The following is a 13,714-nucleotide window of genomic DNA, read 5'->3' on the forward strand; positions in this document are numbered from 1 at the left end:
AATTTCGAATTGAGAACTTGTTCCGCTTATTCGCAGTCGGATTTGAAACTGCCTTGATGGCATTCGAAATGGTTTCACAAAGTAATTTAATTTACCTTTTCTATCATCGCTACCTCTAGCTTCTTCATGTATGCATTCTTCTGGGTGGTTTTCTATCCATTGATACACTCTTTGTTCCATTTCTTCTGCTTCATCGGTGATACTTGAGGTATTCAATCGTAATTTTTCTCTTACTTTCGATCGGCCGCTTTCTGTTTCTTCTCGAGCGTCAATTTCAGCTCTGCCCAATTGGCGCTCTAGCTCTAACAATTTCAGACTTTTAACTAATTCTTTATGTTCTAATTGGCGCATCTTCTTCTCTAATTCTTGTTTCTTTTTCTCACTTTCAAATGCTAATCGCTTTCGGTCTATGTTTAATTGTGAATGTAGACTGAAAACTTTACTCATTGTGTCTCTTGTTTCGATTTTACTGAAACAGGATTTGACGGTGTGCAACTTCTTTCTTTGCCAAATTTATCAGGCCAGATATAGTCATCATCAAAATTCCTGTTAATCCCTGCAGTTCCTTGTCTACGTCTGTCCAGCAAGGATGTTTGTGAATTTATCGGCGCATCTTTTTCCATGTCGTGAGCTTGTCGGGGGTAACCAATGTTAAGACTCTAGTTATTTTCCTTTCAGGAATCGTCAATAAAACTGTATTTCAGTCTAACAAAATTTTAATGACTTTTCCAAAATAACTTCTGACAGTCTGCCTTTTTTATCAACAACTACCTATATGGTGAGTGCTTGCTGTTGACAATGATGGCCTGGCCAACGTCGTTCTCGAAGAAATATGAACCGATACACACCAAACAGTGACTTTCTCGTGATGCACTGGACGCTTTTGAATCTCATGTGGATTGGTATTGTCCTAAATTCAACAATTTCGTTTGTTCACGTACCCATTCATCTAGAAATGGCGACCGCAAAATGGACGAAGGGCGCGGTAGGTTGCCCGCGGTAGGTTTGATAAAACAATTTTATAAATCCGTCCATGGTGATTTGTTAAAAGAAACTAAACAAATGACAACTAATTTGACAGATTCAGCTCTAACAAGATGGTGGTTATCAATAGTCAAAGTTCGGAAGTCCCTTTTGGAAGTCCCTATGTATGAACGTTTCTTTGTCAACTGAAAGTTTATTGAATAAATCAGTTTCGAGTAGACAGTATACAACTGTGAAGGTTTTTTATGACTAAAATTTTTCAGATTTGAAAGTGGATGACTCGATACACATAAAAACTGTCAACAATATAAACATCGACGATATCATATCTACAGGTCCATTGAAGACAGAAAACGGGACAATTAGGCAAAATCTGACATTCCAGGTGAGTACCAATAATTCAGAAGTTCACAGCCAGTTTACGACTGTAATGCCAAAGGCAGTTATTTGTTAATTTTTGATCCCTGAATGCCAAAAATTTCCTAACACGTATGAGTTTTGAGTTCTGAATTTTTTTTTGAAAATTTAATGAACACGACATTCCAAATTGGTTTTCCCCTTTTCCTTCACTTGTCCACAGAGAATGCTGAACTATTAGGGGCTAGATTACAACTATGGAATTTACTAGCCCCTTAAACCAAAGTTACAATATTTAGGAACCATAACCATGAGCTATCCTCGTTTTTTCACAATGCAGGATAAAATGTGTGTTTGTGTAAATCCAAAAGGTGTGATGGAAAAATTAGGATTTGCGCATAACCCGTACGAATGGCGTTCATTTGTAGATTCGTCTGAAACAAGTTTAAAAGCCGTTCTGCTCCATAATGGTAACAAAACACCCTCTATTCCTCTTACGCATGCAGTTGCCTTTAAGGAAACACACGAAAGTATGTCACTTATTCTAAATGCAATAAGTTATAATACGTATGACTGACAAATATGTGGTGACCTAAAAGTCATAGGACTATTACTAGGCCTTCAGGGCGGATTTACGAAGTTTTGCTGTTTTCTTTGTCTTTGGAACACTAGGGCAACACAGAGCCATTATCAAGTAAAAGAATGGCCTCCGAGTAATAAATATATTCCAGGTCAAGCTAACGTGAAGAATATACCTCTTAGGTATATTTGTTGGACCACAAATTAGAAAACTACTAAGTGATCAACAGTTTGATCAAAAATTAAGTAATGTTGAATTAGCTGCATAGAGTTCTTCCAAAAGAATTGTTACGGAGTTTTTAGGGAAAAAGAAAGTAGAAAATTACGAAACGCTCGTAGAAGAACTACTTGAAAACTACTGCAGAATGGGATGCCGCATGTCTCTCAAAATTCATTTCTTGCACTCCCATTTGAATTTTTTCTCAGAAAATTTGGGTGCTGTCAGTGACGAACAAGTGGAAAGGTTCCACCAAGACATACTGACAATGAAGCAACGTTACCAAGGCAGATGGGATGTAGCAGTGCAGTTATGCACAAAAGACTTCATTTGAAAGTTTTTCATGTGTATTGTGAATAAAGTCTGTTATCCTTAGATAATATTGTTTTTTTCTTATTTTGATCTTATATTTTCCTATAATATATGAACATATTTGTTGTTGAAGTCGTAATCAGGATGCTTTGAACTCTCTCATGTATAGTAATTATAATATTAGTCGCAATTTTTTTTTATTTGTTGGCCAGTGATTGAATATTACACTTCATTTCGTTTATATTTCCAGAATGACATATATTTCAATGAACTGGAGATCGATAAACTCAGTTCAGTCGGATGGAATGAATTTGTGGAGGCCATTGTCTTCAAAAACGAAACTACCTTAAATATATCCGGTACCAAAAGATTCAAAAATGGTATTGAAGTTGACAAACTAGTCGACACGAAAAAAATTAATGGAATAGCTGTGAGCAATATTCTCACTAAAGAAGGATCTCAACATATTGATGGTCCTATAATTATTAATGGCAATGTAACATTCGATAATTCGTCTCTTTTTGGAAGTATCAACAAAACACCCTTCGAGGACATTGCAGGTATAATGAATGTATCCAAAGACTTGTACACAGTGAAAGGTAAATGATTTTTTTTAAACTTTCCGGCTTTATTCCTATAAAGAAGAGTTCAGGTTGAATTTCAAAAATTTTAGTTGTTTCACGTTTGATTTTTCCAAAGAGTTACTTTTTTTCTAGATGACATGGTTTTCAGAAGAGTCGCCCATATAAAACACTTGATTGTAAATGGAACAGTTAATGAGAAAATACCAGACCAAATTCTCAAAACAATTGTTCACAAAAACTCCGATGCCGTATTTGAAAACAAAATAATTTTCAAAAAACCTGTAAGATATATGTATATATTGCCTTAAAATTCAAATGAAATATATATATTTTCAGGTTAATATATCAGGAAAATTTGATTTAATATCCATGAATAATGAAAATTTCAACGACAAAATTTCAAACGTTGTTCTTACAACATCAGATGTGGATATAAGCGGGCGTGTATCATTTTCGAAACCAACTATTATTCAGAACCAAATGAGAGTCGATAACGATTTTGATAGCAATCTTCTATTCGGTTTGAATACCGATGATTGGTTGGATAAAGCGATATTTCTGGATAAAGGCTTTATCGGTGGTAAGTATCGCATGATGTGGTTATAATTTTTGAAATAACAATGTGGCTATTGCAGGAAACTTTTCTTTCGAAGAGATTTCTGTTAACGAAGAACTATTAACAGATTTCATTAATGATATTAATATGACCAACATAATACCTTTGAGATCAAATCAGAGTATTGATTATTTAGTAGTTGAAGAAGTAAGACCAACGAATAATATAAATGTTGGACATTGGGTGAATGGTTTCAAGTTACCACAAGCGTTTGAGAACACCATGATGGTAAGTCACCAAAACAATGTTGTTAATTCTACTAGTCTCCGATAAAAAGACGTTGGATATATTGAAAGGTCATGAAACATAGGAATGAGTATTCCTAATTGTCATTTCATGTAACCCGTTCATAACTACGAGAGTGGCTCCAGAAATATCCGGCCCAACAAAGCAAACATAAAAATTTCGGATACGATGGATAACGATGACCAATTTTCTCCCTTTGCACAAATTCACCGAAAATGTTTGCTGTTGATGGCTGGCAAACAAATATCAAACAACGCAGCGTCTTCAAACTTATATGAAACATATGCTTCATAGATTGTGAACTTTCTAATATAGGCCAGGTATTTCTGGAAAAAAGAAGAGCAATATCGAGAATCACTTGAAGTGAAACAAGTTATGTTCAAGTTTTGCATAAGAAATTTTGAACAATGAATTAATTATATCAAAGCAGTGAAGAATGAAGAATATGTAAAGCCGAATCGGCACCCATTGCAACTGCGCATGATGAAGTAGATATAATTATACGTAAAAATGAAAGTCCCAGACATTTCGAAGTGTTTCAAAGTATTGCCACACTATTCCAATCTTGTATGAAAAATAAATTAGGGCTGCTATAATTTTGATGGTACATTTATTGAAAATATTTATAAATTTAAATGAAAAGCCAGACAAAAATTATTGTTTTCAGTAACCACCAGATGAGATAAAAAATTACAGGTCAGTGGAAGTGAGACAAGAGCAACTGAAGCGGCTTATTGGTAGTTGCTGATTTTTGCCATGATTGGTTTTGAGATAACTACGTAACTTGGTGAATATGTTGTTCATTTTCCATAAATTCATTAATGAAAAAGTGATCTCTTTGAATGAAAACTGAAGTGATCAATTTGATAAAATTCTGTGAAAACTAATATTCAAGGGTTCAAAAATATATCACCTGAATGAAATAGAAAGAATGCTAGGTATTCGAAGGATTCAACATTTAATATCATGCATTAATATCATGTTCTCAACTGGAGCGAAACGGATTCAGTAGGATTAGTTTTTTGCTTGAAAAGAATTAATGAAAAAATATCGAGGTGTAAAATCACATTCTACACCTAGAAGATGGCATTTTTGAAACTGTAGACAATTTTTTTTTGTATTTCGACATCAGATCATTGACATTTTTATAACAAACTTTGTGATATCCACCTTTCGGTTTTAACAGGCAAAATAATTTGAGTTATTTTATATTTACTATTGCTTTTGCATTTTTGAAAACAGTTTCGGTGAAGACAATAACTTCATCACTTGTGAAAGTAACAGTTTCACAAAAAACACAAGATGTTGAATGGAAGTTAAATATGTATCAGTTATATATTTTATTCAGTATCAGGCATCAATATCATGTTTTGAACTGGGGCGAAACAAATTCATCAGGATTCAAGTTTTTCTTCTTCAGTGGAATTATTCAAATAACTCGAGATATTTGTTGTTGAATATTGTAACTCAAGTGAAGGAGGTGAAAGTTTTGAAATTGAAAACGAATTTTCCCATAAGAGAACTTAATTTTTGTAACAAACTCTGTAATATTTATTTGTCGATGATTACTCATAAAGCTATCTGAGAACTAAACCAAATAACAAATAACTAACACCATACTTAAAAAACGTGTCCTGTTCATGTTAACATAACCACAAATATTCATTATTTAATATTTTAACATACTACCAAAAATATTTCTACATAGTAGGTACAAATTTGAAAAAAACTTTGGGCTCCATCATGGCTATATCATTTTCGTTTGGACCTAAGCTCTTCAAAAATCCCATTGGCAACAAGTATGTTATAATTATTAACAAAATATTTTTCAACTGATTAAGGACAATGAATAATCCAAAATACTTCATCCGCAAACACAGGTATGCTTAAGCAACATATTCACCTAGTCACACTGTCACGCTTGTTTGTCACTAGCACCTTTCTGTAATTTTTAATCTCGTCTGGCGGTTACTAAAAACCATTATTTTTGTCTGGCTTACATTTATATTTTCAATGAATATAACATCAAAATTTCAGCTGCCCTAAAATCGTTTTTCAACATTTTTTTTTTCATTTTTATGTCTGGTCAATAATTGATATAACTGTTTTACATTGTTATATTTAGGTTTCATACGATTTAAAATATTTATTTTGACTGAAACTTTTTGCAACAACAACAATTGCAACTAGTTCCGATTTGGCCTGCTAGACCTTTTATTTCTTAAAGTATTGGTATTAATTATTCCTTGTTCAAAATTTCTTACGCTTTGAAATAACTGCTTCAAAATCGTTATAAGCTTCTTAGACTATTCCCAGTACTCTTTATACAGCGTGACTCACGGTCGATGGTAGGTTAGACGTTTCTGGAAAACGCAAAGCATGATTTTTCTGAAAATTTCACCTCTCACATTTCCTTACCTGTTCTATTGATCTAAAATATTTTCAGCATTGCCGCGTTGCCACTTCTATCAAAAAGTCCTAGCAATTATATTTTTTTAAATGGAACACCCCGTATATTAATACATTTGTGGAATCGCTCTAGTATTTTAATACTTTTTTGTTGATAATATTCTATACCTATCTCTATCTGTTTTCGAGATAAAAAATAAATTGTGCTAAATATGGTCCAAAACATAGCCTTAAATGAAATTAAGTACATCAGTACTCTCAATTCATGAAAAGTTGATATTTTGATGATAGTTTGAACAAACTCGAAATATTCAAATAACAGCAAGAAATCGACTCCATATCATACAGGGCGTGCTAAAATTACTATTATTTCCATTGTGCATAAAAGTAGTCGAAAGTTCATTTTTTCAAATGAAACCCCCTGTATATTACTCGATAAATTGAAAGATGGTGAAAAATGCTTCGAAATGATATACATGTCCCTATACCTAAATCGTCAAGTTTTCTTAATAAAGCCGTTTTGTGGAAAAATAGTTATTCACGTTTTACCTACAAGTGTTGAAAGTGGCATTTTATTTTATGAGTGGGGATTATTGCAAAACGAGCGTCAGAAAGTGGAGCAAACTCACCAGCAAAATAAAATCACTTTTAACAAATGTATCATACAAATTTTTTTGTATAACGTTATTGCTGATGATAAAAAAAATATAGGGTCCATGGGATTTGAACACACGATCTTTGGATTACAAGGCATACGTTACAACTATATACGCCAACTCACGTTATTTTAAGGAGGATTATTGGTTAGTCATGAAGGACTTGCCTTTAGAGGAATATAGGAATTCGTGGTTTCAACTGGACGGAGCGTCAGCTCATTCCACCCAGAAAGTTTCCAGGAAACTTGACGAACTCTTCGACGATCGTTGGTTGAGGCGTTTAGGGCCGTGGGATTGACCACCGAGATCACCCGATCTCACGCCACTTGACTTTTTTTATGGGGTGTTTTGAAAGAAAGGGTATACAGTACTCCAGTGCCTACCAAAGAAGAATTGCGACGGCGAATAGTGCGCAGTATTGAAGATCTGGATCCCCAGGAAATTGAAAAAGCAACCACAAGTCGCGTATAAAAAAACATTTTAAAGTGTTTAGAATGTAATGGACAACATTTTTAGCATTTATTATGGAAATGTGATATTTTGTTTACAATTTTGTTATTTTGAATCATCCTATTTTATTATTGTCTATACTTTCACATGTTTTGGCCCACAAAATCTTACTTTTCACCTAGAAATTACTGATTTTTGGTACATCCTCTCGTTAATTAGTGTTAATTCAGGATACATTTGATTGAATTTTTTACACGTTCTGACAATGATTTGATCACTTTGTTCATGTATATAATGAATAATTTCATAAGAACTTCGTTTGAATAATCGATATTTGCATTCATTTTGGAAGATAATTCGAAACACCGTCGATAACTCTTTGTAAATTACTTATAAAAGTATCCGAACTGCTATGAGCTTGATAATTCCACTGCTACCTAAATCCAAATTCTAAAAAAAAATGTTTCTAGAAGAAGCGACTTTATTGAGAAAACTTGACGATTTAGGTATAGAGACATGATATATCATCTTGAAGCATTTTTCACCATCTTTCAATTTACCGAGTAATATATAGGGGGTTTCATTCGAAAAAATGAACTTTCGACTACTTTTATGCACAATGAAAATAATAGTAATTTTAGCACGCCCTGTATGATATGGAGTCGATTTCTTGGTGTTATTTGAATATTTTGAGTTTGTCCAAACTATCATCAAAATATCAACTTTTCATGAATTGAGAGTACTGATGTACTTAATTTCCATTAAGGCTATGTTTTGGACCATATTTAGCACAATTTATTTTTTATCTCGAAAACAGATAAAGATAGTTATAGGATATTATTAACAAAAAGTAATAAAATACCAGAGCGATTCCTAAAATGTATTAATATACGGGATGTTCCATTTAAAAAAATAAAGTTGCTAGGACTTTTTGATGGAAGTGGCAACGCCGCAATGCTGAAAATATTTTAGATCGATAGAACAGGTAAGGAAATGTGAGAGGTGGAATTTTTAGAAAAATCATGCTTTGCGTTTTCCAGAAACGTCTTACCTACCATCGACCGTGAGTCACGCTGTATTTCCTATTTACTTATATCCTGCGTTTGGTATCTCCATAGCTGATTCATAAAATAATTACTAAAAAAGTGAAATATGTGATTTCAGGGTAACGTGGATCAAGAAATTGAATCCGACATACTTTTTGAAAGTAATATTTTGGTTCGCCAGCTCCTCAGTTCTCCTACTATCAACGATAAGAACGCTTCCAAGATAGTCACCATCCACACCGATCAAAACCTGACATCACCCATCACTTTTAAATCGAAATGTAACTTGGAGTCGGATCTAGAAGTGCATGGATTGATCAATGACATAAATTTGAAGTTGTGGAAGAAGGATAAGCTCAGATTATTTTCTAATACAAGTCAGGATGTTATGGATGTATGGAACATCAGGAAAAACTTGTCTTTCATTAACGATGTAGCCGGTAATAGCTCGATAGGTGGGTTAGATTTGGCGAACCTTGCAAAAGAAGTTGATGAAAGAAGAGAATACAAGTACAAATTTGAAAAAGGAATAATCGTAAGTATTCAAATTGGTTCACAATTCATAAATACTGGAACTGAATAGAGCTCGAAGTTGAATGATTGGAAAAAGGGCAACATTATTAGGGTTCAACATTTTTAGAAGTTCACACTGTTAGCATTTTTACTGATGCCTGAAAAAAATACCAAATGAAACCTTCTTTCAGTCCTGATTTAATACTCATCCTTAGTTGTGTACCATGTCTTACACTCCTTACAAATCAACGCTGTTTGGTTTATCTACCTGCCAGGCGCTTTCCGAATCTGAACTGATGCAAATTCCTATTCGAAAGATAGTATCTCTAAGGAAAATGAAAGCAGCCATTTCAAAGCATACAAGAATATATATTTTGCATAGTTTCTTGTTTGAATTTTCTGGTTCACACTCTAAAAGGATTATTGAGAAATTTTCATTTCTCTTTTCATTATGATCTCCTACCACGTAGTAACGGCTACATCCATCAATTTAAGGATTATTAAGTTTCAAAATTTCAAAAAAATAAATAATTGAAGTGATATGTAGGTATGTAGAAACACATTTGAAAGACCCTTCAGGTACAAGAATTTTTTTGTAGTCTTGTATATATTTTCCAGGTTTCTGTTTGTGTGAAAGTACAGAAGTGAATAAAAGTCATTCAAATGCGTATTTTTTCGTTCCAGTCCATGTAAAAAAAATTAGGATGGTTTCTGGAGATATCCGCCCTGCCTGTGGATATTTTTCACTAATAAATTTTAAAATAGTATGAAAGGGTTATATAAAGTACCAACTGATGCAATGATAAAACAAATGAATCGTTTGAAATGGAATTGTTCGAAACAGTTTTCAGTTTTTCTCAGACAAATCCAATTTGGCAAATTCAACATTTCCAAAGAGATCGAACTGATATTGCAATGAGCAAACAGTCTTGAAGTGAATCTTTCTGGAAGGTGAAGTGGATACTCATTGTTTGCATAGCAGATTTTCGAGACTATTCTAGGTTCTGCCAACAGATTCAAACATAATTTCCTGACCAATTATTCTTCTAACGTCTTTATTGATAACTCCTACTTTTTGTATTTAAGAAATGATCATTCTTGAGACTGGCAAAATTATCAACAAAGTTCATATTTCCATTATAATCGTCAGAAATTAGAAATCTCAGTACCTGAAAGACCAGATAGTTGTTGGTTCACAGATGGATCAAAAACAACTTCCGGTTCTGGTGCAGGTGTTTTCAGTCGCAGACCCAGGACAGAGTTATCTATCTGCCTGGGAACTTATGCGACTGTATTTCAAGCGGAAATTTACGCTATTGAATTGTGTTCGGAGAGATTGGATAAATCCAACCTCACTCACAAGTCAATAAAAATATTATCGGACAGTCAAGCGGCGTTGGAAGCTCTTGGCTCCCACCGAGCAACGTCTAAATTGTTAGCAAACTGCCAAAAAAGACTCTCCTCGATAGGAAGACTAAACAGATTGTCTCTGGTCTGGATTCCTGGCCATACTGGCCTGGAAGGCAATGAAGCTGCTGACTCTCTTGCAAAGGAGGGTGCTGCAAGCGGCTTCATTGGACCAGAACCTGCCATTGGCATCGCTTTGGTCTTTGCCAATCAAACACTTAACACCTGGATGGCAAGAAGAGTTATGGACCTCTGACAGAATCTTCCAGGCGTTTATTCACCCTTCGAAGCTTGATTCCAAACAGTTGTTGGACTACAGTAGGGATGAACTACGATGTCTAACAGGTTTTCTTACAGGTCACTGTCATTTGAATCATCACATGCAGATGCTTGGACTGTCAGAAGACAGTGTGTGTCGCCTCTGCCTGGAAAATGATGAAACTGCAGAGCATATACTTTGTGCCTGCCCCGCTGGGGACCGAATTAGGTTCTTCGAGTTCGGCAGATCCGTACTCTCACCATCTGACCTGAAAGACTACTCACCATACAAACTAATCGGCTTCGTTGAGAAGCTGGGTTTATTTGACCGAGTGTGAATAGGTGTGAGCCACAATAAACCCTTATGGGTTGCGGTGGAGGGTCGAATAGACCCACTCACTTTAGACCTACCTACGTACCTACCTGAAATATCTTTTATTGTTCCATCTTTCTCTGTCCGTTTCACTTGGACTGTTTCATCAGGGTTATGATAACTTGATGAGAATTCACGGTTTCTTATTTCCATTCAAAATATGTTATTCCATCATCACTATCTCACCAAACTTCTCACGGATCCACATGTAAATATATGACTTTGAGGTACAAAAGCAACTCATAGTATTGCAAAACAGATACCCTTTTTCAGAAAAGTATTTTCAGAGATCGATGATGACTCTGGATGCCAATCCCTTTTCTTGAAATCTTTTTTCTTTCCGGTGTAAATGTGAAACCTCAGGTTATATGTGTTTTCGTCACAAATTATTCAGATTTTGAATCCCAGTATTTTGGGTTTTCCCTTCATATACTGCTCGATAGGCTTCTACCTTTGAACTTTCCTATAAACTCATCTACAACAATTTTGCGGTAGGGATTATAAGCCTCAGAAAATGCTTTTTTCAAATGAATTTTTACAAGTATCAAAGAAGTGTTGAAAGAAATATATGATGAAATTCATCCAAAGCGATTCAATGTTATCAGAACTTTAGGTTTTATCATAGTCATTAATAAATTCATGCCCAGGAGAAATAAACGAATATCATCGGAATCAACTGATTGCAATCTTTGAACTGCATATGGGTTGGTGTAAAAATTAATATGAAAAACAAATTAAAAATGAATATGGTAGTTTCATCCAACGAATTTCCCACATTTGTCTGTTGACCCCGAATTTAATCTTCAGCGATTCAATTCCAATGTGAATCGCTACTTTCGCACAGGCACCGATTTTAGAGCGCCTTGAGGATTTTCTTGTACCGCTTTCTTTCTGTCTTTAAAAACAAAGTTTGAGAATTTTCAGTTACTTTTTTATTTCACACTGGTATTTCCGAACAAATTGTCATTGCGAGGTTTTTTTCAGACCGTCTGAGTTTATGCTTGAACCTTGTAGAAACCAACCTTGCCAAAAATATTAAATCATCAAATTTTTGATTTATTATTTATTGGACTGAAGTGATCGTCATCGGAATCATCAAAATCAGATGGAAAAAATTGACAAAACTCTTTTTCCCACGACCCTTCAATTTATTTTCGATGATCTGTGTTAGGAATCACACGTTATAAGGTAATACCTCGTTAGTCCTTAGCTCGCACAAGTTTCTCATATTCTGAGAGTTGTCGTTCGTATGGGGGCGGCAGCTGATTAACGGAAAAACAGATTTTAAACAGAAACAGGTATCGTGTAGGTACATTTCACTACTTCGGACTTCCATTGCCTTATATGATATACATTGATTTGAAATCCCTGAAATAATCTGTGAAAAATTAAAAGAGATTAGCTGAAAAATAACAATTATATTAAGCAAAAAAACTGAAATGACAACAAAAAAATAAAAAAATTGAACTATTTAACACGAGATGAAAATTAAAAAAATTGTCAACAAGAAATGAAAAATTGAAAATTAAATGATTCCAAGCCAAGTTACTTCACGACGTTTCGATTGTTAGTATCCACAGTCGTCTTCAAGTGATAACTGGACCTATTTCTCCGAGATCTGACTATTTATAGGTCATTCAAGTGCTTTCACTTATCGCCTCTTCCCTCTCTCCGCTTCATCAGTTTCAGCAGTAGCTGACCGTTTGGCGGGAGTTTCCATAAGTTGCGTATCTCTAAGCTAGCTTGGCTGAATGCGTTGTTGGACAACATTTATGCGGCTTCTTTGAATTTTCTCCTGAACCAGTATTCCTCCTTGTGAATGATTTCATCTTGAGCCCACTTGATGTTTTGTTGATGAGCCCAAACATGCTCTGGCTATTCCTGATTTGCCGGTTTCTCCTCGTAAAGCGAACTTTCAATGGCCTCTTAGTTTTACCGATGTATTATTTTTCGCACTCGCAGGGTATCCGGTAAATGCATGTCTTGGAATCGCAGTCCGGGTTTGGTGGCTTGGTTTTCGTGAGGCTGCTACGGATAGTGTTCCCAGATCTGACGCAGGTTCTGATGTTATACTCGGTCCCAATTATTCTTATCCTTTCCGAAAATCCTCTGATGTAGAGAAGTACAAGTACTGGTTGTGGCGGCTTCTCTTCCTTGTGAGGCTCTTGCTGTCTTCCAGCTAAAGTCTGTTCCTCCATCACTTTGAAGTAACCCTTTTGTTGAAGGTAATTTTTGATGATGCCTACTTCCTCTTCGAGAACTTGCTTTGTATTACAGAGCCCGAAAGCACGGTTTACTAGGATCTTGATTATTTCTCCCTTAGTCGATTGATGGTGGTTGGATTCCTGGTTCAGACACTGTCCCGTGTGAGTGGGTTTTCGGTATACAGACGTTTCCCACTTTGTGTCGGTCTTCTTCACCAATACGTCTAAGAATGGCAATTCGTTGTGGACTTCCTTCTCCATTGTGAAAATGGTGGAAGGACTTACGTTGTTGATGTGCTTCAGGAAGGTGTCTAGTTCTGCATACCATATTATGAAGGTATCGTCCACGTATCTCAACCAGACTTGGGGCTTCTTGTGGGCTTCTTCAATGGTCAGAGTTTAAAACCACTGCATATATATGTTGGCTGTAACCGATGAAAGTGGCTATCCCATTGGCATTCCCTCATCTTGCGTAAATAATTCATCCTCCAGTTGGAAATAGC

General features: G+C 35.1%; 1 protein-coding gene across 1 annotated transcript in view; it reads left to right on the top strand.

The window, feature by feature from the left end:
* The window catches only part of fs(1)N (female sterile (1) Nasrat), a 55,609-nt gene that overhangs the window by 35,062 nt on the left and 6,833 nt on the right, over positions 1-13,714 (top strand). The window contains exons 15-20 of the mRNA XM_074183361.1: positions 1,248-1,369; positions 2,700-3,048; positions 3,166-3,314; positions 3,370-3,613; positions 3,669-3,877; positions 8,575-8,991. Coding sequence (XP_074039462.1) covers positions 1,248-1,369; positions 2,700-3,048; positions 3,166-3,314; positions 3,370-3,613; positions 3,669-3,877; positions 8,575-8,991 — 1,490 coding nt within the window. The remainder of the gene's footprint in view (positions 1-1,247; positions 1,370-2,699; positions 3,049-3,165; positions 3,315-3,369; positions 3,614-3,668; positions 3,878-8,574; positions 8,992-13,714) is intronic.

Source organism: Leptinotarsa decemlineata, unplaced genomic scaffold (genome assembly GCF_025532065.1).
Source record: "Leptinotarsa decemlineata unplaced genomic scaffold, Ldec_3_MD MMD2_tig00026336_RagTag_RagTag, whole genome shotgun sequence".
In the NCBI taxonomy this organism is placed as follows: domain Eukaryota; kingdom Metazoa; phylum Arthropoda; class Insecta; order Coleoptera; family Chrysomelidae; genus Leptinotarsa; species Leptinotarsa decemlineata.